Source organism: Tiliqua scincoides, chromosome 8 (genome assembly GCF_035046505.1).
Source record: "Tiliqua scincoides isolate rTilSci1 chromosome 8, rTilSci1.hap2, whole genome shotgun sequence".
NCBI lineage: Eukaryota > Metazoa > Chordata > Lepidosauria > Squamata > Scincidae > Tiliqua > Tiliqua scincoides.
The window spans coordinates 49,578,807-49,599,800 of NC_089828.1; the positions used below are offsets into that span (position 1 = coordinate 49,578,807).

Consider the following 20,994-nt stretch of genomic DNA (forward strand, 5'->3'; position numbering starts at 1 on the left):
TGTATATTTTTTTCTGCTTTCCCTCCCTCCTTCCCCCTCCCTGCCCTGGTCACTTCCTTTTATGGCACAATAAGGGAGTCATTTGGCTCTGTGAGTCAGCAGAATGCAGGTAACCTTTTCCCTGAAGGATAAACAGCTGCTCCCAGGGTGCGGCTTGGTGGGCACAGTGGCAGTCTCTTTTGCAGGAAGGGCAGAGAGTGTAATGAAGGAGAGGGCAGAGTGGAACTCAGTGCCTGGACATACTTCCTCCATTACAAGCAACAGTTGTGTTCTGCTTCTGAGAAGCTGCAGCAAACCTCCCAGGACCAGCTCAGTCTAATGCTCCCAAGAGCAAAAGCCAGGGCTAGCTGGTGTGAGAAGCGACACTGCTTCAAATAGGCTCAGGACCCCACTCCCCCATTGCCTTTGAGAACTTCCAGTCAGACGTCTTAAGTGGGGTTCTCTCTCTTTTGAAGGGGGTGCTGTTGATATGCTAAGACCTTGCTGTTTGGGTAGATGGCTGTACTCAGAAACCTTCCTAAATGTTCTCTGGATTGTAGGGCCATGGCTCACTTGCTTTGCAGGCAGAAGGGCTCAGGTTCAATCCTGCAGGCAGGGCAGAGAAAAAGCCTGGTCTGAAACTCTGATGAGCTGCTGCCCATCAGTGTCAACCTTTGTGAGCTAGACAGAACAAGGTTGCAACCTTCTATGAGACAGGCTGGTGTGGGTTAGTGGAGATGGGGTTGCTACCGCTGCCATCCTATCCACTTTGAATTCATCCGCTGCTGCGCCCACTCCTGGATTTGTGAGGGACAGAACACAAGAGGAAGTCTGGAAGAGGAAAGTGGTGAGTTAGAGCAGGGGTGGGCTCTCAGGGACCCCCAATCCAGCCTATAGGGAGCCCCCAGTCTCCAATGGACCTCTGGCCATCAGAAACTGTTAGAGCCCATGCTGGCCCACGACTGCCAGCTGCAACCGCCGGACGTGAGCTGTGGGCTGAGTTAGAGCAAGGCCTTTTATAGTCTCTGTGTGTTTTCTGCTTTTCCCTGGGCATTATTTTAACCCTCCCCCCCAATTGCCTCTGAGCAACTTATGTATCTGTGTCTTTCTGGCTGGGTATGTATGTTTTCACTGTGCAAGAGGTGTAGGGCAAACAATTCATAGTTCTCATGTGGTTCTACATGCCTGTACTGTAGTCCTCATGTGTATTGTAAATAAGCTCTGTAAAATTCATTCATTCATATAAATTTATGTAAATTTATTCAAATTTGAAATGTAAATTAATTCTTTTTTTCCTAGCCACAATGTCAGAGAGATGATGTGGCCCTCCTGCCAAAGTGTTTGCCCACCCCTGGGTAAGAGCAGCGACAGAGACACTCTAGCCCACTACTCTCCTCTCTTCCCACATTTCCTCTTCCTTTTGCAAATGCAACTGGCCTGGTAAGAGGACTGAGCAGATCATATTATGCTGCCACCAAACCACGTGGGTAGTAGCCAAAGAGGAGGGGGGTTGAAGGCAGCAAGTATGGAGAGTGGCATTTTGTGCCTTGCCTAAGGCACCCAAAGGTCTTGGGCCGTTGCTACCAATGTTCAAGTTTCTCCTACACTCCTCCTTCAATCAAGAGGTGTTCAGTGCACTGTGTTAGACTTGCAGGCACAGGGCCAACAGGAAGCAGCAATGGTGCTATACTGACTTGACCTCCTGCTTTGTTTGAGCAAGTAGCTGCCTGCCTTTGCACTTGCCGTCTTCTTTACCTGTTTGACTATCCTGCCTTTCAGTCTGGCAAGATTTCCCAAGGCGACTTGCTTAAAGCTGTATAATACAATTAGCCCTGCTGTTGCTTCTACCCCCTCCAGCAGAAAATGGTGTTGTGTTGGGATAGCATATCCTCCCTTCCCACAAAGCCTGCAAGTCTCTTTGCCATTCAAAGGCAGGGAGGGAGCAGCCAGATATCAGGTGAGCTGATAAGTGTAAGTGCAACATGATTAACTAAACCCTATTGATAATAAAAGTGAGCATAGTTCGAAAATTATTTTAATAATTATATATTATTGTGGAGTGATCTTGGATGCCAATTTGGAGCCCTATCACCCCTCTGCCTAAAGTTTACCTATTAAATTTTGTGACTGAATGGGGATTTGAACCCCAGCCTTGGTCCAGCACTCTAACCGCCACATTGGCTTTGTGCTTTGGTCATCTTCAGCCTCGACTACTGCACCTGCAACCTTACAGGTCTTCCTCATTCACACCTCAGTCCTCTCTATCCAATATTTTTGATACAAGAGGGAGACAGTGCCTCTGAACATGGGCGTTGTGTGGGAGGCTAGGCACACAGGATGAAACACTTTGCACTACTTCCTCAAGAGGTTGGTGGTGGTGTTTTTTTTTTAATTGGCAGAAAAGGTTTATTGATTTCATGCCACATCCTCCAGCACACCACACCATTTTCCTGGAGCCTTATCAGTCTTTCGAGAGTGGTTTCCCAATTACTTGTTCTCATCCCAAACAGATGAGGGGATGATTTTTTCCCAGCCCTTGTCACCTGTTGACTTCCTTTGTTTTCCTTTTCAAAACCACAGTCTTGCCGGGTGTGGGCCTGTGCAAACTGGGCTGTCTCCTGGCGTCATTATTGTGCAACCTTTTTGCATGAAGGAAGTTCTACGCCTCTAAAGTTCACAGGTATTTATATAGGCTATATTGTTGCATGTTTATTCTTCCACTTTTCGTTTCTAAAGTCACACTTCTCCCCCCCCCAACCGCCCCATAATCCAACCCTACCATCAGACAGTTAATCAAATGATTCCTGAAATCCATGCATGGCTACAAAATGCATTTCTCCAGTGGCTTGGATCTCAGGAATGGCATCTCTACAGAGAGAAAGTCCAGTCATATTGTCTCTTGGTGGCCAGGGTGCTTCCTTCAGCTGCTCTGGACTTGGTTCTGGTGCTGCTCCAACTGGTTGCTGGGATCACTCTGCAGATTTGGGGCTCTCCAAAAATCTTCACGGGGGGGGGGGTTTGGTGGTTTCTGTGCAGAATTGGCAAAATGTTCTGCTTTCTCTCCATTGTTACAATCATTTCCACTGGGGTTGATCTCACATAGAGGCAGAAAGCCTCCCCAATCTCCTTTGCTTTCATTGGGGAGGGGGGAGGAGAGAGCTCTTATTTCAGTTAAACATACCTATGTTAAGTTCAGCTACAGTTATGTTTTTTGGTGTAGGCACATGTTCACCAGAGGTACCGTTTCACCACATGTGGCAAGTACGTCTTGAAGCCACCCCAGCTGCACGCGTGGGTGCAAAAGAGAAGGCCCTCTGTGCTCACATTGTAAGCTCATGGGGGCAGGAACCTGTATTGTTTTTGCTGATTTTTTCTTCTGAAGTGTGTTATGTATTGATGGTGCTACCTAAATGTTTACTGTGGCTGAAATGTTGTTCAGTATTGGACTGCATTCATTCCTCATTCAGCTTCATCTATTGCCCAGAAAGAAGCTGGAAGTTGAGGAATTTCAAGGCCACATCTCCCGTTTGTTTGTTCGTTCTCCTTGGCTTTCTTGTAGATGTGTGTGTGTGTGGGGCTTATCAGTGCTAACTGGAATCCTACCTTCAGTGAGCAGCTGTCTGTACAGGGCTGGCCAAGGATGCCATCTTGTGGCTACAAAAGAAAAACCCATTCCTCAACCTCTCAGAAGCAGCTTCTGCAAAAGTATCAAAAATAGGAGTGAGGAGGCAGGCTGCATTTGGGCAAACCTTTAAAATATCCCATTCCCCCCCCCCCAACAGTCCTGATCCCAGTTGGGGCCCTGCCCAGCTATTTGCATTTAAAAATACAGACAGAGGTCCCATTTGCACAAACAGGGTACCTACCCCCAAGGCCAATGTAGCCTATTGCCTCAGACAGGAGAAGGGAAGCCTGCTAATACTGTTCTTCCTGCCCCTGTCCCTGCTTCAAAAAGGAGGGGATCAGGGAAGTGGGAAGAGAGTGGTAGCAGACAAAAGTGTCTCTCATGCTTGTACCTGCCATGCTGCAGCTCAGTGGTGTCGCTAAGGAGGTGCAGGGGGTGCAGCCTTCACTGGGTGAGGGGGGGTGATGCACATTGGGGGGTGACACCACTAGTTACCAAAATCGCTATAATTGCAGTTTGTAGGAATAATACCATCATGTTATATGCCATTTGATGTGCAATTTACAGCAGAATGCAATAAGCCGCTTTGAAATATCTCTATCAAAGTTATGACCAAAAAACCAGTGGGGTAAGGGCAGTGGTTCTTGAACTTTTCCAGCCCGTGGCTTCCCTGGTTCCCCATCACCTCACCTCAGTCATCCCCAAAATGGGGATGAAGGTGTTATAATTATAGACTAGAAACAAAAAAAAACGGCTGCCAGCACTCTGAGGCTGCAATCCTAACCACACTTTCCTGGGAGTAAGTCCCACTGAACACAATAGGACTTACTTCTGAGTAGACCTAGCTAGGATTGTGCCTTTTGTCTTGTAATAGCAGCCAACATGGGAAGTACCCCCCCCCCCAGGAGGTAGGAGGAAAAAGGGGGATGGCTGAAAAGGAATGGATATTTTTATTTTTTAATCAGTGTTTGGAGACAAAGCTTGACTGATCAAGAGTGGCTTTTTTCTTTTTCGAAAGGGGAGGAAAAGGTGAAGATCCTTGGTTAAGCTGACACAGACCCCAAACCTATGTAGGTCTATTCAGAAGTAAGTCCCATTTGAGTCAATGGGGCTTATGCCCAGGAAAGTGTGGATAGGACTGCAACCACATGGAGCAAGATGACAACTCACCCCTAAAGTAGATGGGGGCATGCTCACACACATACACCCCAACATGCAGATGCCACCCGTTCCCCCCAGCCAACTTGCCTCCCGTACCAGATGATGCAAGCCCTAGTGACACCACTGCTCCAGCTTCCTCTCCATCCTGCTCTTCCTTTCTGAATGCAGGGAACAAGTGGAGGAAGAGAAGCAGGGGTGGTGGTGGTGGTTGGCATCTCGTGTGCATCCTCAGGCCCTGAGAGGCCTTGGGTGGCCCTACAGGTGGGCTACGGATCATCTTGTTTGCAGCATGCTGCCTGACCTTCCTGTAGTCCTGGCTTCGGGAGTTTGGGCTCCATTTTGAAACCAGTCAGACTAGTGTACCTAGAAAAGAGGAAGTTACTGACTAGAGAGTGTCGTGAATATATACGGTTTAGGCCTAGTAGCACTGCAAAGCCTGAACCAAAGTAACCCAGTAACAGAGAACTGGCTTGCAGTCCCAGCTGCAAGGAATTTACAACTCAATGGAAGGTGATAATGTAGCACCGTCCTAAGCAGACAGAGAGGCGCCCATAAATCTCCAGTGGGGAGGGGAAGAGCTGAGTGGGGTAAGCATCCAGCCCCACTTCGGGAAGATTCTGTCCCCAAGGGTTCTGATTGGACAGTTTAAATAAGTACAGTGACTTCCACCCTGTTAGCATGAGAAGTATAAGAACAAAGCCCAAGGGGGTGTCTTGAGTCTTTTGTCTTTATCTTTTGGCATGGGTGCAACATCCTGCCCCGCCAGGGCCATGTGGCCTCATAGGTAACTTGGAGGAAAGATCTACAAAAGAAAGCTTACCCAGGTGAGAGCTAGGGGATAATAGAGATAGCCAGTTAGCTTTGTTATTTTAATGCTGATATGTTTCATAGAAGCTTTATGCCTCTAGCATTTGCTGCCTTTTGTAACTTCATATAACCCTATGTACTTAATAAAGTAAAAATCCTTTTACTAAGTTGTTTTATTGTCTGTTGGGGACAAAGGTTCAGAAACCTGCCTAGCTGTTCAGCAAGCTACCAAATCCTCATTGAGGACTAGTAGCTTGCGAGTAAGTAAAGAGAGTGCTCAGTGCCTGCAAGGGATAGAATTAAGCCTAGAGGGTCTCAGTGTCCCTGAACTGAGACACTGGCACATACAGGGTGGTGGCAGTACTACCGAACAGGGGTCTTGAGTGCTCTAGGGTTCAAGAACCAAGAACTCTGAGCACCCCAAAACCCTGGGAGTGTACGAAGTCTACAACAGAGAGCCACATGGGAGGGACATCAGACTAATGAATTAGATTTAGACAGAGATACCCAGGCTTAACTTCCTCCTCTGCCACAAAGCTGACTGACTGTGGGCCACCTGTTCTCTCTCAAGGTGAGGCTGACCTAATAGCTAGGCTATGAGGATGCAGTGGTATAGGACCTGCTCCATCATGCAGGGCTCAGTCGTAGACTGAATGGTAACATAGCCCTGCAAGTGCAAGCAAGTTCTCTTTGGCAAGAAGTGGAGGACACATCCATGGCTGTGGGCAGAGCTCCAACTTAGTACTGCAACCCACAGAAGCACCATATGCCCAAGATGTCTCTATCACAGCCATTATCTTGTAGCAAAAAGATGCCCGTGCACATTTTGAGAGCGAGGCTGGAGTCTTTCCCCTGCATGGGGAAGTCACAAGTTCCAATATCCCAGTATCACTGCAAAACAGGATGATCTTGGGCTAGTTGCCACTTCTCAGCTGACTCTTGAGGTTGCTATGAGGATAAAACAGCATAACCCTGAGCTCTGTATTTCTTGGAGGAAGTAGATATGTACCTAGCTGTAAATATGCTTCTTAATGCTAATGTGAGGGGAAAGTGCAGGATAAAAATCTTAAAAGTATATAAAAGCTATTACTAGACAAAGTTTATTTTATATCCAAAATAAATACAACTTTGCCTGTAGAAAACACACTTGCAGGAAACCAGAGAACTGGATTGTTCCAATTTATATACAATAATATACTATACAGGTGTAGTCTCAGTATCTGCGGGGGAGCCATTTCTGGACCACCCATGGATACTGAAACTCACAGATAATGAAATCTGTGCATTCCGACTCACAGTAGAAAACTAGAAATGGCTTTTCAATGCTTCCGGAGGGCATTCTGAGCCCCACAGAGGCCGTGTGATGCTTGTGCTTTTTGCAAGATGCCTGCAACCCACTGTGGATTTACAGATATCTTCCCCTCCACAGAATTTCAAACCTGTCCAGCCAATGGCTGGCCAAAGACAAACTTGAACTTAGAGGCTGGCATAGCTGGCAATAACCTGCTCTAGAGCTGTGAAACAGTCCAGAAAGTCTTCCTCTTCAATTCCGAACTTTGTGTATTGGTGAATATAAGCCCTGGAGAGAAACAAACCGGAAAATTTGGTCAGCGGGAGACAACCGTGCAGCAAGAGGACCCTGGCTCCAGCTAAACTAAAAGTTGCAGTGTAAGAATTTCAGTGACTGAGATTAGCTGCATCTGGGACAAGAGCTTCACATTTCCGCCCTAAGGGCACCTAGGAGAGGAGCTAAGACTGCTGCCTTTTTCTGAGACCTGACAAACTCTGAGCTTGAACCTTCTCTGGCAGCCTTGTAGAGTACCAGGGGCTGCCCAAGCATGGCAATGATTAAACAGGGACTAGGATATTACAGCTGAGATGGTGAGCATGTGAAGACCAGGTTACACAACTGCCAGAATGAAGTAGCACAATTTTTCCTGCACTGAACCACACCACACTCCAGATGGATGGATGTTTGTGTATTTTTGAATGCATTCCCTGCTACTCCTTGTGTACAGAAAAACAGCATGTCAGGAGAAAGGGTTTGGTTCAGACTGCTTTCAGGGACGCTATTTTCTACATGCAAGGCCTTTTTTTTTTTTGCAACGTTTCTTTCAAACATTTTACTCCCTACCCTATGGATGGGGAAATGCTTTACAACTTGATTCTGTCCCCTATACAACATGGCACTGAAAGAACAGGACAGACAATCTATGAGTCAGTCAAAGAATTAGACTAACTCTGTGGGTGGAGCTCACGGAGCCAATTAGCCAAAGGGAGAGCTCAGGTGACATCTATGTGGGAGAGAAAATAACAGGAAATTACAAAGCTGCTCTTTCAGAGGAGGGAGTGAAAAGAGGGAGAATGGGGAGAGGAACAGCAGGAGGAAAAAATATGGAGCATGAACACACACACACACACACACACACACACACACACACACACACACACAGTGTTTGTGGAAAAATGTCCTTTCACCCTCTGGGATGTACTGATGCTGTTATGGGACTTTTTATAAGTAAAGAAACTTCATATTTGCATGATACATACAAGATGCAGAATTTGGGTTTGGGTTATTCCAATACTTTAAAAGCATGAGTTCAGAGTGAGCATGTCCTCCCAACACATCCCTCCTCTCTTAACCCCATGGGCTCCAGCTGATTAATAGTGTTTCCACTACGCCTCTCACCATGCAAATGGCAAAGCTCGATTGTAGCACATCAGTGAAAGCACACATCCCCTTCCCTCACTTACTTGGAAGCAAACATTTTCCAGGCTTTTCCCACAATGCTGTCAATGGGCTTCAACAAAAACTGGCTGTTGCTGACCAGAGATGCGGACTTTTCATACTTATTAAAGGCTCTTGGGCTTTTCCAGACAGCCAAGGCATCTGGAGCACATAGCCAGGAGGTGTACAAGGCAGGGTCTTGGAAGCCTCCTGCAATGAGCAAGTGCATCTTCGGTTTTGTGCCCTTTATTTTACTGTGCTTCTGTCATGCCCTTCCTCCAAGACCCTCTATGTGATGCTCCCTCCAAGACCTCCCAGCACCTGGCGCTGCCTACCAAACATTGCCCCTCCAAGTAACTGGGCTCCATGATTTTGAAAAGACCATAACTTTGGTTTTCTGAGAGTTCAGTTCAAGTTTGTTACATTTCAGATAGTCAGAAGTTCTATTTAAAAGTCGCTTAAGTCCAATAGGTGTACAGGATACCAGCACTGCATCATCTGCATAAAGCAATGCTGGAATATGCATTGAACCTAGTTTGGAAAAATGTCCATCTATCTGAAGCAAAAAGGGGGTAAAATCGTGTAGAAAAAGATTAAAAAGAGTGGGTGCTAAAATGCACCCCTGTTTCACTCCCCTTTCAACCTGAATTTTGGGGGTCAATTTCCCCGAAGATGTAAATTTAATTTGGCAGGTGATGCCTGTATAAAGTTTCTGAATAAGAGTTAGAAGTCTAGGGTCTATATTGAGTTTAACTAGTTTGTCCCATAGCAGCGATCTATTAACGGAGTCAAAGGCTCCTTTAAGATCCAGAAAAGCAACATATAATTTTTGATTTTTTAGCCTTGTGTACTTGTCAATCAGATGAGCTAAAACAGCACAGTGATCAATTGGTGAAGATCCTTTTCGAAATCGTATCTGATCCCACCCTGGAAGGCCCAGATCTTCCATCCAGGATAGCAGCTTGTTTAAGAGATGTTTTGCATAAAGTTTTCCCCCCACTGATAAAAGGCTTATAGGTCTAAAATTGGAGGGATCACGATGGTCGCCTTTTTTGTAAATAGGCACTATAGTAGCATTTGTTTATTCAGCTGGTATTATACCTGTTTGGTCCACCACTGTGAATAATGAGGATAGAATAGGGGCCCACCATTCGGGGTCCACTTTCAGGATCTCTGACAATACCAAATCTGGCCCAGGAGCTTTCCCTGGGCTTTGCAGGGTCACTTTGCAGGTCACTTTGCAGAGCACCAATCAATTCTTTTTTAGTCAGAGCAATCGTTATATACCAGCTGCTCTCAAGGTATTTAATGCCAAGGTATCGGCACAGCTCCTGTACGGGTGCCCTATCTGGATTAGCTCTATAAATCACACCCTTGAGAGTATCCAAGCTAAATTTTTGAGGGCTATCCTGGGTTTACCTAAATCTGTACCATGCTCTGCATTATGTTTGGAGACCGGACAATCGCTCTTAGTATCAAGAGCATGGCTTTTAACCATACGCTATTGGCTCCACTTACATTATAACGTGAAACCAGGCAGTCTCCTATCCAGAATGCTATCTGAGTCTGGCTCTTCTAAATGGTATAGTCAAATTAAATCAAAAATCAAATCAATTGGTTTTTCATTGGATTTTTTAAGTTTCTATCCATTCCCTGAAGTTTATCAAAGGGTAAAGCAACGAATGCTAGACATTGAGGCACAAAACCTCTTTCAACTTGCTTCTAGAATTTGCTCCCCTCTTAATTTCTCTATCCCGCTAAAGTATGGGCAAATGGCTCCTTATCTGAGTATTCTGATCAACCCCTCTGAACGTCATGCAATCTCTTTGGCAAGATTCAATGTGTTTCCATCCAAGGTCACAGAAGGCAGATATAGGCAAATACCATATAAAGAACGCCTCTGCCCTTGTAATTTGGGAAATGTTGAATCAATCATACACATTCTTTTTTATTGTCCTCGGCACACTAGATCCCGCCACACTTACATGACTCCACTTCTCGGCAAAATGAATGGGCTTTCGGATGAGGCAAAACTGAAGTGTCTCCTAAATGACTGCTCACCAGATGTGCCAGAGGGAATTTCTAAATTTTTACTTTTGGTGATTTCCAAGACTTCTTAATGCAATTTGTTGAAAATGTTGATATTTTATGTTGAACTGTAAATGTTTTATTAGTAATTTAGTATCTTAACTCCATTTTTGATAAACGGGATTAGGACTAATTATGTTTGCTTTTACGATTTCTCTATCTATGCCTAATAAAGGTTTATTCATTCATTCATTGCCCCTCTCTTGCTTGGTGGTGACTCCAGTTGCTACTGCCACTATCCCTACTTTTCCTCCTCCTCCTCTTTCTTGGATTTAAAGAGGAAGAGAACTGAGTGGAACTGAGAACTGAGGGATGCGTTTGACACGGTCCCTCACCAAAGGCTACTGAAAAAACTCCACAGTCAGGGAATTAGAGGACAGGTCCTCTCATGGATTGAGAACTGGTTGGAGGCCAGGAAACAGAGAGTGGGTGTCAATGGGCAATTTTCACAATGGAGAGAGGTGAAAAGCAGTGTGCCCCAAGGATCTGTCCTGGGACCGGTGCTTTTCAACCTCTTCATAAATGACCTGGAGACAGGGTTGAGCAGTGAAGTGGCTAAGTTTGCAGACGACACCAAACTTTTCCGAGTGGTGAAGACCAGAAGTGATTGTGAGGAGCTCCAGAAGGATCTCTCCAGACTGGCAGAATGGGCAGCAAAATGGCAGATGCGCTTCAATGTCAGTAAGTGTAAAGTCATGCACATTGGGGCAAAAAATCAAAACTTTAGATATAGGCTGATGGGTTCTGAGCTGTCTGTGACAGATCAGGAGAGAGATCTTGGGGTGGTGGTGGACAGGTCGATGAACGTGTCGACCCAATGTGCGGCAGTGAAGAAGGCCAATTCTATGCTTGGGATCATTAGGAAGGGTATTGAGAACAAAACGGCTAGTATTATAATGCCGTTGTACAAATCTATGGTGAGGCCACACCTGGAGTATTGTGTCCAGTTCTAGTCGCCGCATCTCAAAAAGGACATAGTGGAAATGGAAAAGGTGCAAAAGAGAGCGACTAAGATGATTACGGGGCTGGGGCACCTTCCTTATGAGGAAAGGCTACGGCGTTTGGGCCTCTTCAGCCTAGAAAAGAGACGCCTGAGGGGGGACATGATTGAGACATACAAAATTATGCAGGGGATGGACAGAGTGGATAGGGAGATGCTCTTTACACTCTCACATAATACCAGAACCAGGGGACATCCACTAAAATTGAGTGTTGGGCGGGTTAGGACAGACAAAAGAAAATATTTCTTTACTCAGCATGTGGTCGGTCTGTGGAACTCCTTGCCACAGGATGTGGTGCTGGCGTCTAGCCTAGACGCCTTTAAAAGGGGATTAGACAAGTTTCTGGAGGAAAAATCCATTACGGGGTACAAGCCATGATGTGTATGCGCAACCTCCTGATTTTAGAAATGGGTTATGTCAGAATGCCAGATGCAAGGGAGGGCACCAGGATGAGGTCTCTTGTTATCTGGTGTGCTCCCTGGGACATTTGGTGGGCCGCTGTGAGATACAGGAAGCTGGACTAGATGGGCCTATGGCCTGATCCAGTGGGGCTGTTCTTATGGAAGTGTGGAGACAGGAGAACTAGAGCATCTCACGCTCTAGCTCATCACTCTCCTTTTCTCCACATTTCCTCTATTTTCCTCTTCCATTTCAAATCTAGAGAGTGGAAGGAGCAGGGAAGGTGGATGCACCAACCAATCATGGATGGCCCTGGTGCCCATCACCTTCCATTTTATCTTCACAACAATCTTGTGAGGGAGATTAGTTTGATTGAGTGGAGTCATAAGGAGACCACTGAACAAGCTCTGTTAGACTGGGCTTAAGTCCATTTAGGCTACAATCCTAACCACATTGTTAAGGAAGGGAGTAAGCACTATTGAACAGAGGGATTTACTTCTCAGTAAACATCTGCAGGAGGGCCCCTGCCAATTCAGCACCCTGTTTCCAGCTAAGTCAGCCAACTGGCTAGGAAGACTGCAAGCCAGGCTTAAAGGCAACAGGGCTCCTGCAATCTGCTCTCCCTACGGTATTCAGAGAGACTGCCTATTTTCATGGAAATTCTATTTAACTAAATAACCATTGGTAGACTGTTCCTCTTCCATTAATCTATTTCATCCCTTTTTAAAGCCAGTGAGCTTCATGTCTGAGTGGGGATGGGAACCTGGGTCTCCCTGTGCAACACACTAACCATCACGCTCGCTCGCTCGCTCTCTCTCTGGCAAAGAAAGGGTTTCACAGGGTTGCAGGTTACTGCACCTTATGCATGGGACAAGCTCATTCTGCTTCAAAATCCCTCACCTCGATGTGACTTTGAACTGGACTTGGCAGACCTGGGTGTTTGCCCTCTTGGTTGCAAGTACAGTAGGCAGCCTGTATAGGCTCAGTGGCTGCAGTTTAAAACTGATGTGATTGACCCGTGCCCTGTCTTATAGAGAACAGACTGTTCGGAGGCTATTTGCCTGGGGTGACTAGGTCCTGGGAAGGCTACTGGATTACCACCTTGCCCTGCATCTGCACTTCCCAAATGTTCTCTTACTCATATTTTGCCTATACTAACTCCCACTGGCCTTTTTGTCCAAAATCAGCCTGCTCTTCCATAAATGCTTCTTCCTCATACATGAAATCTTGCACCATCATAGACCTCCATGCTGCACCCCTTGCCCCAACACTACCTATGTGCACTGCAGATAACTTTGGAAAAGTCTGGTGATGAAGGCGGAGGATTCTGAGAAGAGAAGACAACTATTGCAGTCTCCACCCACGCCAATTTCTCACCTAGATCTGCACTTTGTACATCTTTTCCTCGCAAGGTAACCAGGTTAGCGATGGACGTGTTAAAATGAGCCATCTTGTTCAGAGACTGTTTCTCAGACAGTGTGAGTCCAGGCAATGGAGGCCGCACCTGCCAATCAATACCTGTAATTGGAACAGGAGCAGAAACATAAAAAGGCTTAGAGCAAAGCCTTATACCATGTTAGGACCTTACTCCATTTAGCTCAGAATTATCTACACACTCACTGGCAGAAGGGTTGCAGGAATGGTTGGAAGAGTTTTAAAGGAAAACACTTCCCTCTTGTCAAAACAGCTAACAGATTAAGAGTTCATCCGGAGAGTCTTTACCTTCTTCCATTTTGGCATTTGCAATGAGCATCTGCCTCAGGTGTTTCAGGAGTGCAGGCCATGCAAAGGTGCTGTAGGCAAGGGAATTTTCAGATATCTGAGGAATATTCCGAAGTCCCAGCATTTTAAATTCAGGATGGGGGACCAGAGCTTCCATTAGGTCTCCTGAAGAAGGGGAATGACACTGAAGATTGAAATGAAACTGAAGTATGTGTTAATTCCATTTGCTCATATTTGCCCCTTATAACCCTTGCTGTTCTTTTTGCTGCCACCCCAAACTTTGAAAGGTACATTGTAAGGTCTCAGCCTAACCTTTCTTTCTTTGGGTATGTATTTTAGTACTTGTATGCTCTCTTTTGGTCAAAAAGGCCCATATCAATCACCATGCATGTTGACAGCACTTCATAAATAATAATCTGTGACTCGGGTGAAATTTGTGAGACTATCAGGAAGAGGAAAATGGCAAACACTATAGTAAACATCACACACCTAAGGGGCTTCTGCTGTACTGAGTGGCACCTTTGGAGGAATAAGCAGGTTGGAAGACGCTTCCCAGCTGATGCGCGATGACTCGATTCACATCCCGGAAAGATATCTGCTTGATATTCATTAGCTGTGAACAGATCTTATGAATTGCATCGTTTTCATGAACCAAGAGACCGTCTGAGGATTGGTACAGGTGTGAGAGGGTCAGCACAGAGTTGTAGTTTTGAACAATAACCTGGAAAGGTAAAGATACAAGAAGTGATAGCTCAGCTCCAATGGTGACTGCCTCCCATATTATGATTTTCCGTGGTCTTGGCTCAGTTCTAGTATATAAGATGGACTGGGAGCGAAGTCCTTCAATTGACACAGCACAGAGAAGGACAGAAATTAAGAGTTTAGCACTTCTCTATGGCTGGTGTCAGGACACAGCACCCTCCCGCAGCTGCTGGGAACCAAGCACCAAAGGAAGGGTATTTCTCACTCCAACTTTGGCCCCTTGGAGAAGATTGGGCCCAGTCCCCAACTGGAGCCATGAGCTGAAGGGACAAACCTCCCCAAACCTTGGTGGCAGGTATGGCAACAGCCATAGGTTTCTTCTCTGGTAGCAGCAACAGTGTTGGCTTAATGCCACCTGCCATTCCACTGCTCTCTCATCATAACTAGTACTAGTATACCATGATGAATGACCTGTTTTTCTTCCATTTTTCCTTATTTTTGGACAATTGCCCTGAGGCTTCGTTGATGGCTCAGCATACTAACAGCTGCTAGGACAACCTCTTGCAGTAGCCTCTGATTGAAATGCCATTCCCAAATGGCCACATGTGGATGGATGGATGTCACAATATGTTTGGGCTTTCCCCAGAGACAGGAGCCCTGAACCAACCTTCTCAATGAGACTGGCATGTGTCTGCCAATGGGGCAACAAAGCCCACATGTGGCTTGGGGTAGGATGGAGTGGCCAGGTGATTTCCACCCATCCAGTTAGGTAACCTATGGCACAAACAAATATAGGTTTCCTAAGATCAAGCACAGGGATACCAGGGACATGTGTTTTGCTGGATATGGTGTTGGTGCAAGCTGCTGGTTTGCAGAAGGCTAATGCACTGATTCTCCAGTAAGTGCTGAAAGTCAGGATTTCTAGGGCTATGTAAGCAGCTAGCAACAGAGACTGTGTTCTACCTAAATGCATTTTGATAATTAAATTTTAAGTTGTTTGCTGTTTTCACCACAAAACAGCCAGCAAACTTCACTGGTGTAGCAGAATTTTATAAGCTTTTCTTTTAAGTAGCTTCTAGCTCCTCCTGCTGGCCCTTATGAGTCACTGCATACAATTTGGTCAAGCTCATTATATCTATCAGGCCAAATTCAGGCATTTTCCACCAACCTACTTTTTTGTTTTTTTTCTCTACTGCTTCTTCATTTTCTTTTAGCCATTTCTGCCAAACATTGCATATATGCAACAGGGATAAAATGTGCACACCTGTGGGCTGGGCAGAAATGGGTTAATTCCTTTTTCTTTTCGATTTTTAATGACATAGTTATATCTTAACTCCTTGCCTACCTAGACTATGCTCACCGGTAATACCGTGGTTTGTCACATCTAGCTCCTGGACACTACTATGATCTGGTTTTAAACTAGAACTGTGGAGTTTTGTGCTCCTCTGGGAGAGAAAGTTTCTCCCAGATGCTCCCACAACTGGGATGGTGGCAATACATAGAATCATCCCCCCTGGTTCAGGTGCTGATTCAGTAAATTGATAAAACAGAGATCAGGGGTATACTAACCACTAGGCACGTCTCTACTTGATCACCCTCTGCCTTCCCTATCACATGCCATTTAATTAATTGTATTTATAGCCCACCTTTCCTTTATCATGGAGCTCAATGCAACATACATGGCATTTCCCCATCCAGGTACTGACCAGTCCTTGATGTGCTTAGAACAAAAAGCTGGCTCTATCATGTGCCCTCAAAACCATGCCCTTGGGACTCACTAAACCCCAATATTTAAGATTTGTGTGCACCCTGTACCACAGTTGAATAGGATACAATTGCATGTTTCAGATCAGACACGGGAGACCAAGGGCTGACTTGTACATATACCATGATTTCTCAACGCTTGGTCCCTGGATATGGGAACTAATTTTACAGGAAAAATCTTTGCATTTAGAGTTGATATGGAAGTTGAGTCTGCAGTATTAGAGGCCTGTGATGGTCCATGCACCACTCAATGGCTCCACCAAATGAAGGACCCAGCCCGCAGAAATATAGCAAAATCCATTTTAAATAGTGGCACATGATATTTTAAAATTAACTTTCCAGGTTAGGCAGAGTTGAGTAGCTTGGCTTAAGTATGAATGAACAGAAGTGGCTGGCTAGAGAACAAGCAACAGGGGCCACTGCTGCTTGAGAGAGTTTGCAAAATCAAATGCTTTCATGGAGCAGCAGCACTCACCTCTCCAGTTCCGTAGGGCCAGATAACGTGGTTTAAAAGAAAGGAGTTTGGATAGGCATCCCGCAGGCTTGCTGTCACAAAGGCTCCAAGGCCTGATCCTGTCCCACCAGCCATACTCATGATGGTCAAAAACCCACTCAGTCGGTCACATTTCTCAGCCTCCTTTTGGACCAGGTTCATGATTGCTTCTTTGTGCTTGGGCCCATGAAGACAGAAACTGGGGGAGAGAGGGGAATGACAGAGTGGTTTCTGCACCACAATGAAAACAAAAACGGAACTTATGTGGAACACAAGCTAGCATACCCATTGCTTCCAGACCAAACTAAGTGATGGGATGTGAATGTTTATTGTCACACATACAGGTCCAGCCTATTTATAGACAGATTTTTTATACACGAATTTGACTCAACACGAATGGCCACTGCAATTGCGAAGGAATGTGCTGATCCCTGGAGAAGGGGAAAAATGCACCCCTTTAAAATCAGTTTAAAAAACTGAACAGTCCTTTAACAAAAGCCTCCTTAATGAGAGAGGGGGGGGTAGCTGGCTGACAATCTAGCTCTCTCCAGCAGACCCCTCCCTTGAGCACTTGAAAGAAAGGTGATCACTTTGCATTGGTGAAGGGAACAGCTGAATGAAGCGCCTTTTTTCTAAGTGCTTGGAGGACCACTGATTGATGGATTGTCTTCTTAATGACTCTTATCTTACATCACAAAGGTCATCAAGGCTGTTTTTAAATCACTGGAGCAAAGAAACTTTGTTTTTTAAATTGATTTGCTATAGTGCATTTTTTTGCCATCCCAGTGCTTGGAACTGAACCCATGCGAATAATGAGGCTCAACCTGTACTGTAACAGTAGTCTAAAATGCAGATTCCCAAACAGACAAAGTAAATATCTCTTTGAAGTTAAGTACTCCTTCTAAGAGTGAGCGGCTGTATTTGTTTCTAAAATTCTAAGCTATCTTGCACTTAAGAGAAACTACAGCCCAACTTAAATGCAACAACAAACCATGGTTTGTTGTTTCAAGAACCCGTGTAACAGGAAACTGTGGCTAGGCTAGTCAAAACTAAAAGCTTTCAGTCTTTTCTCATGTGCTCAGGAGTAGAGGAGCACATTACCCTGAGGCTCACTACAGCTTATTTACTATAGCTAAATCATGATCAGATCATTTGAACTGGACTAAATAAGCATTACTTGATTAGTAAGTGAAGGTTAATTATTGGTGGACTAAGACTTTAGGGCCTGCTTGCTTGGTTTCTGGTGTGGTCTTGTGTAGGAACTCAGCTGAATAAGACAAGATGATTGTGCAGGATGAAAATATATGGAAACTGAACATAAGTGAACTGAGAGTCAGTCAAAACACTACAATAAACAAAGAGGAGTTCATTGGTAGTTAACCATTACTGTAAGTCTTAGAGGCTTTTCAGGGGGCTTATTTTTTTAATATTGCCATTCAGTCTCAAAGTGCCCCTTGCTCTCACTCTGTTCAGATTCCTTCCGCAGTTAGCTTAACATTATTCAGAACTGGGGCCTGTCCTAGGGAACACTGTCTTGAAGAAGTCCTACAAGGCATGCTCCATTAGAAATAGTTGAAAATATTTTAATGTCAAATTTGGTCTCCAGAGTGGGGTATAGGATTTCATTTTGTTTTTTGCTACTATTCATTGGCTTCAGATTTAATATTGAGCACATTGTGCTTCATTTAGCATTTACTACATTTAAATATTTATGACTGTATAACTTCAACTCAATTGCACCAAATCCTGGTTAAGAAGGGTTAACTATGACTTTGGGTAATGTCCAAGGTCTGGAATTAACTGGCAAACTGGAATTGGAAACCATCATATGAAGTCAGTTTGCCAACCATGATTTGTGCTTGGAACCATGGTTTGGAACCATGATTCCATGGTTTGGAATGACATCTGAACTGACAAACCATTGTTATGGCCGGAACTCCATTTCTGAAGAGCACTGCAGTCTGAAGTGCTAAGCAGACAGAAAATTAAAGCAGACAAGTAGTTTAGTCTAAACCAGCAGTCTCCAAAGTGGAGACTGCTACACACCGCAAAATCCTTCGCTTGCGCAAATGGTGCTCACCATTCCACCCGGGAGTTTCTCCATTGTGTCTCAGATAGATCTCAACCTTCACACTGGCCAGGTGCATTTGCCTGGAAATTTATGCACAAAGCCTGCTGGGGCAATGAAACCTGGAAGCGGCTGGCCGGTGCAAAGTTTGGGGGCGATTGGAGGCACAGAAAAGAGGCTCCCCAGCAGAATAGCTCCATTCACCCAGAGGAAGGGCTGCAACAGGTGTTGGATCCAGCCCATGGGCTGGGGTTTGGTGCCTGCTGGTCTAAACCATGGTTATTTGTTGGAAAATTTAGATGCTCAAACTATCACTTTGTGCAATGTGTGCACTCAGCCTTTGCTTAATTGTATGGCATCTCTTGTAGCTACACTAATGGAGTATTTATCTGAGTAATAAACAATGAGAATAAGCATTGCCAGCATTGATACAACCATGCATACCCATTTGCCCAGTTGTTCCCTGATCCTTGCTTTTGACAGAAGTGAGAATGATGGCCATATTTCCAGCTGCCAGATCGTGAGGCCATCGATATAGTCTGACCAATCACTTTAGGTTCCATATCAACAAGAACAGCCCGAGCAATTGGAACTGAAGAGAAAGAACATAAAAACCTGTGATGGCATCTGACCTAAATACTTTTAAAAGGGGATTGTGAGATTTATGGGAGGAAAAGTCCATCATAGGTTACAAGTCATTTTGACAATATGCAACCTCCAGGTTTTAGAGGTAGCCTATCCCTGAATGCCACATGCAAGGGAGTGGCTACAGGATACAGATTTTTTGTTGTCTTGTTTATTCTCAGAGGCATCTGGTCTGCCACTGTGAGATAGGAAGCTGGGCCAGATTGACCCTTGGTCTGATGTTCTGGCAGGGATGTTCTTATGTTCTGTCTAACTCTAACCTAACAATGTATTGTAATTTTTATTATAACAATGTATCATAAAGTCACAGTATTTTGTGACTTTAAAAAAAATTGTGATGCTTTACAATTAGCATTCCAGCACGCCAGACCAAGAGGACTTCTAGACTTTTAGGGGAAACACAATTTGCCAGCAGAGATACTCTTTTGACCCACAAAACCAGCCGTTTTGCCATGTCTGATGATGTGCAGAATCTCAGATGCTGAAGGTGAACTCTGGTGGCTACTGATGTGCTGTCTTGACTGAAAAGGGGGAAAGGAATCTTACCTCCAGGTTTCTCCTCGCTGAAGAATCGCTCTTTGCAGGCTGCCTGGTAGGAGTCATTTTCCTTTTTGGAGCACAATCCACGTGTGCTGTGGAGGTCCTTGCAGATGGCATCAAATACTTCATAACCAACCTGGTTGCCACACTGTCCAAGTTGTATTGTGATGATAGACATTCTATATATATACATACACATATACATATATATATATGTTTATAATAATAAAGCCTTTACAGCAGTATTCTAGACAGTATTATTATTATATACTACTAATATACTACTATTATAATAATATACTATACTAAATACTATTATTACTACTACTATATTGCTAACAGCTAGTAGTAGTATAGTAGTTATTAGTAAGTAGTGACTAATAGTCACTAGTACTTATTAGTAAGTAGTAATGCTAATGGTGTAAAATGTTGTTGGCAACCTTCAGTCTTGAAAGACTATGGTATCGCGCTCTGAATGGTGGTTCTGGAACAGCGTCTAGTGTGGCTGAAAAGGCCGATTGTAAAATAATTAGTAAGTATTACTACTTACTAATAACTATAGTTATACTACTACTTATATGATACACTCCTACTACTAAACTAATATACTATATATTACTATTACTACTATATTACTAATAGCTAGTAGTTAGTAGTATACTATTTTGTACATAGTGATTAACAGTCACTAGTACATATTAGTAAGTACAGATACTAATGGTGTAAAATAATTAGTATTACTACTTACTAACTGCTACTAGTATTGTACTACTATAGCACTGATACCTACTAGTAATATAGTGACATAATTACTATTAGTAGTTATAACTAACTACTTACTACTAGTAAGCATTCCTCCACGCGCATGCGCAGTGCCCACCACCCCTCTTTCTTTGACCACCTTACCGGCTCTTCAGCCCCAGCCAGAGGGACTTCTGCGCATGCGCAGGATCAGGCGGGAAACCTGCTAGGCGCCGCGGGAGGGAGAGACGCGAAGGCGGCTGCGCCCGCTGTTGGCTGGGGGCCTGTGACGTCACGGAACGGGCGTCTCGCGCAACGGGCCGGTGTGCGCCTGCGCGGTAAGGGAGACCGCGGAAGCACGGCGAACATTTTCATAGAAGTTTAGAAAGCGCGCAGTGCTCAGGCGCAAACCTTTTAAGCGCACTTCCGAGATATCATCGGGTTCCTTTTGTTCCCACTGGGGGGGGAGGCGAGCCCCTGCAAAAGGCTGTGGTGCAGGGGTGGCCTCGCTCCGGCATTCGCCGAGCGGAG

At 44.9% G+C, this 20,994-nt stretch overlaps 1 protein-coding gene across 3 annotated transcripts; it reads right to left on the reverse strand.

Annotated features, from left to right (window-relative positions):
• Positions 1-6,707: 6,707 nt before the first annotated feature.
• Positions 6,708-20,748, reverse strand: TUBD1 (tubulin delta 1). Of its 3 annotated transcripts, none has more exons than XM_066635779.1 (9): positions 20,629-20,748; positions 19,729-19,901; positions 18,982-19,129; positions 16,452-16,668; positions 14,000-14,231; positions 13,511-13,675; positions 13,166-13,306; positions 8,327-8,510; positions 6,708-7,151 (listed from the first exon to the last, which is right to left on the reverse strand). In XM_066635779.1, the coding sequence occupies exons 2-9, from the start codon at positions 19,898-19,900 to the stop codon at positions 7,049-7,051; spliced, it is 1,362 nt and encodes a 453-aa protein (XP_066491876.1). In that variant the 5' UTR covers position 19,901; positions 20,629-20,748; the 3' UTR covers positions 6,708-7,048. The 3 variants fall into 3 exon arrangements, with proteins under 3 accessions (XP_066491876.1, XP_066491877.1, XP_066491878.1); XM_066635780.1 differs by lacking the exon at positions 20,629-20,748 and adding an exon at positions 20,563-20,603; XM_066635781.1 differs by lacking the exon at positions 8,327-8,510.
• Positions 20,749-20,994: the final 246 nt, after the last annotated feature.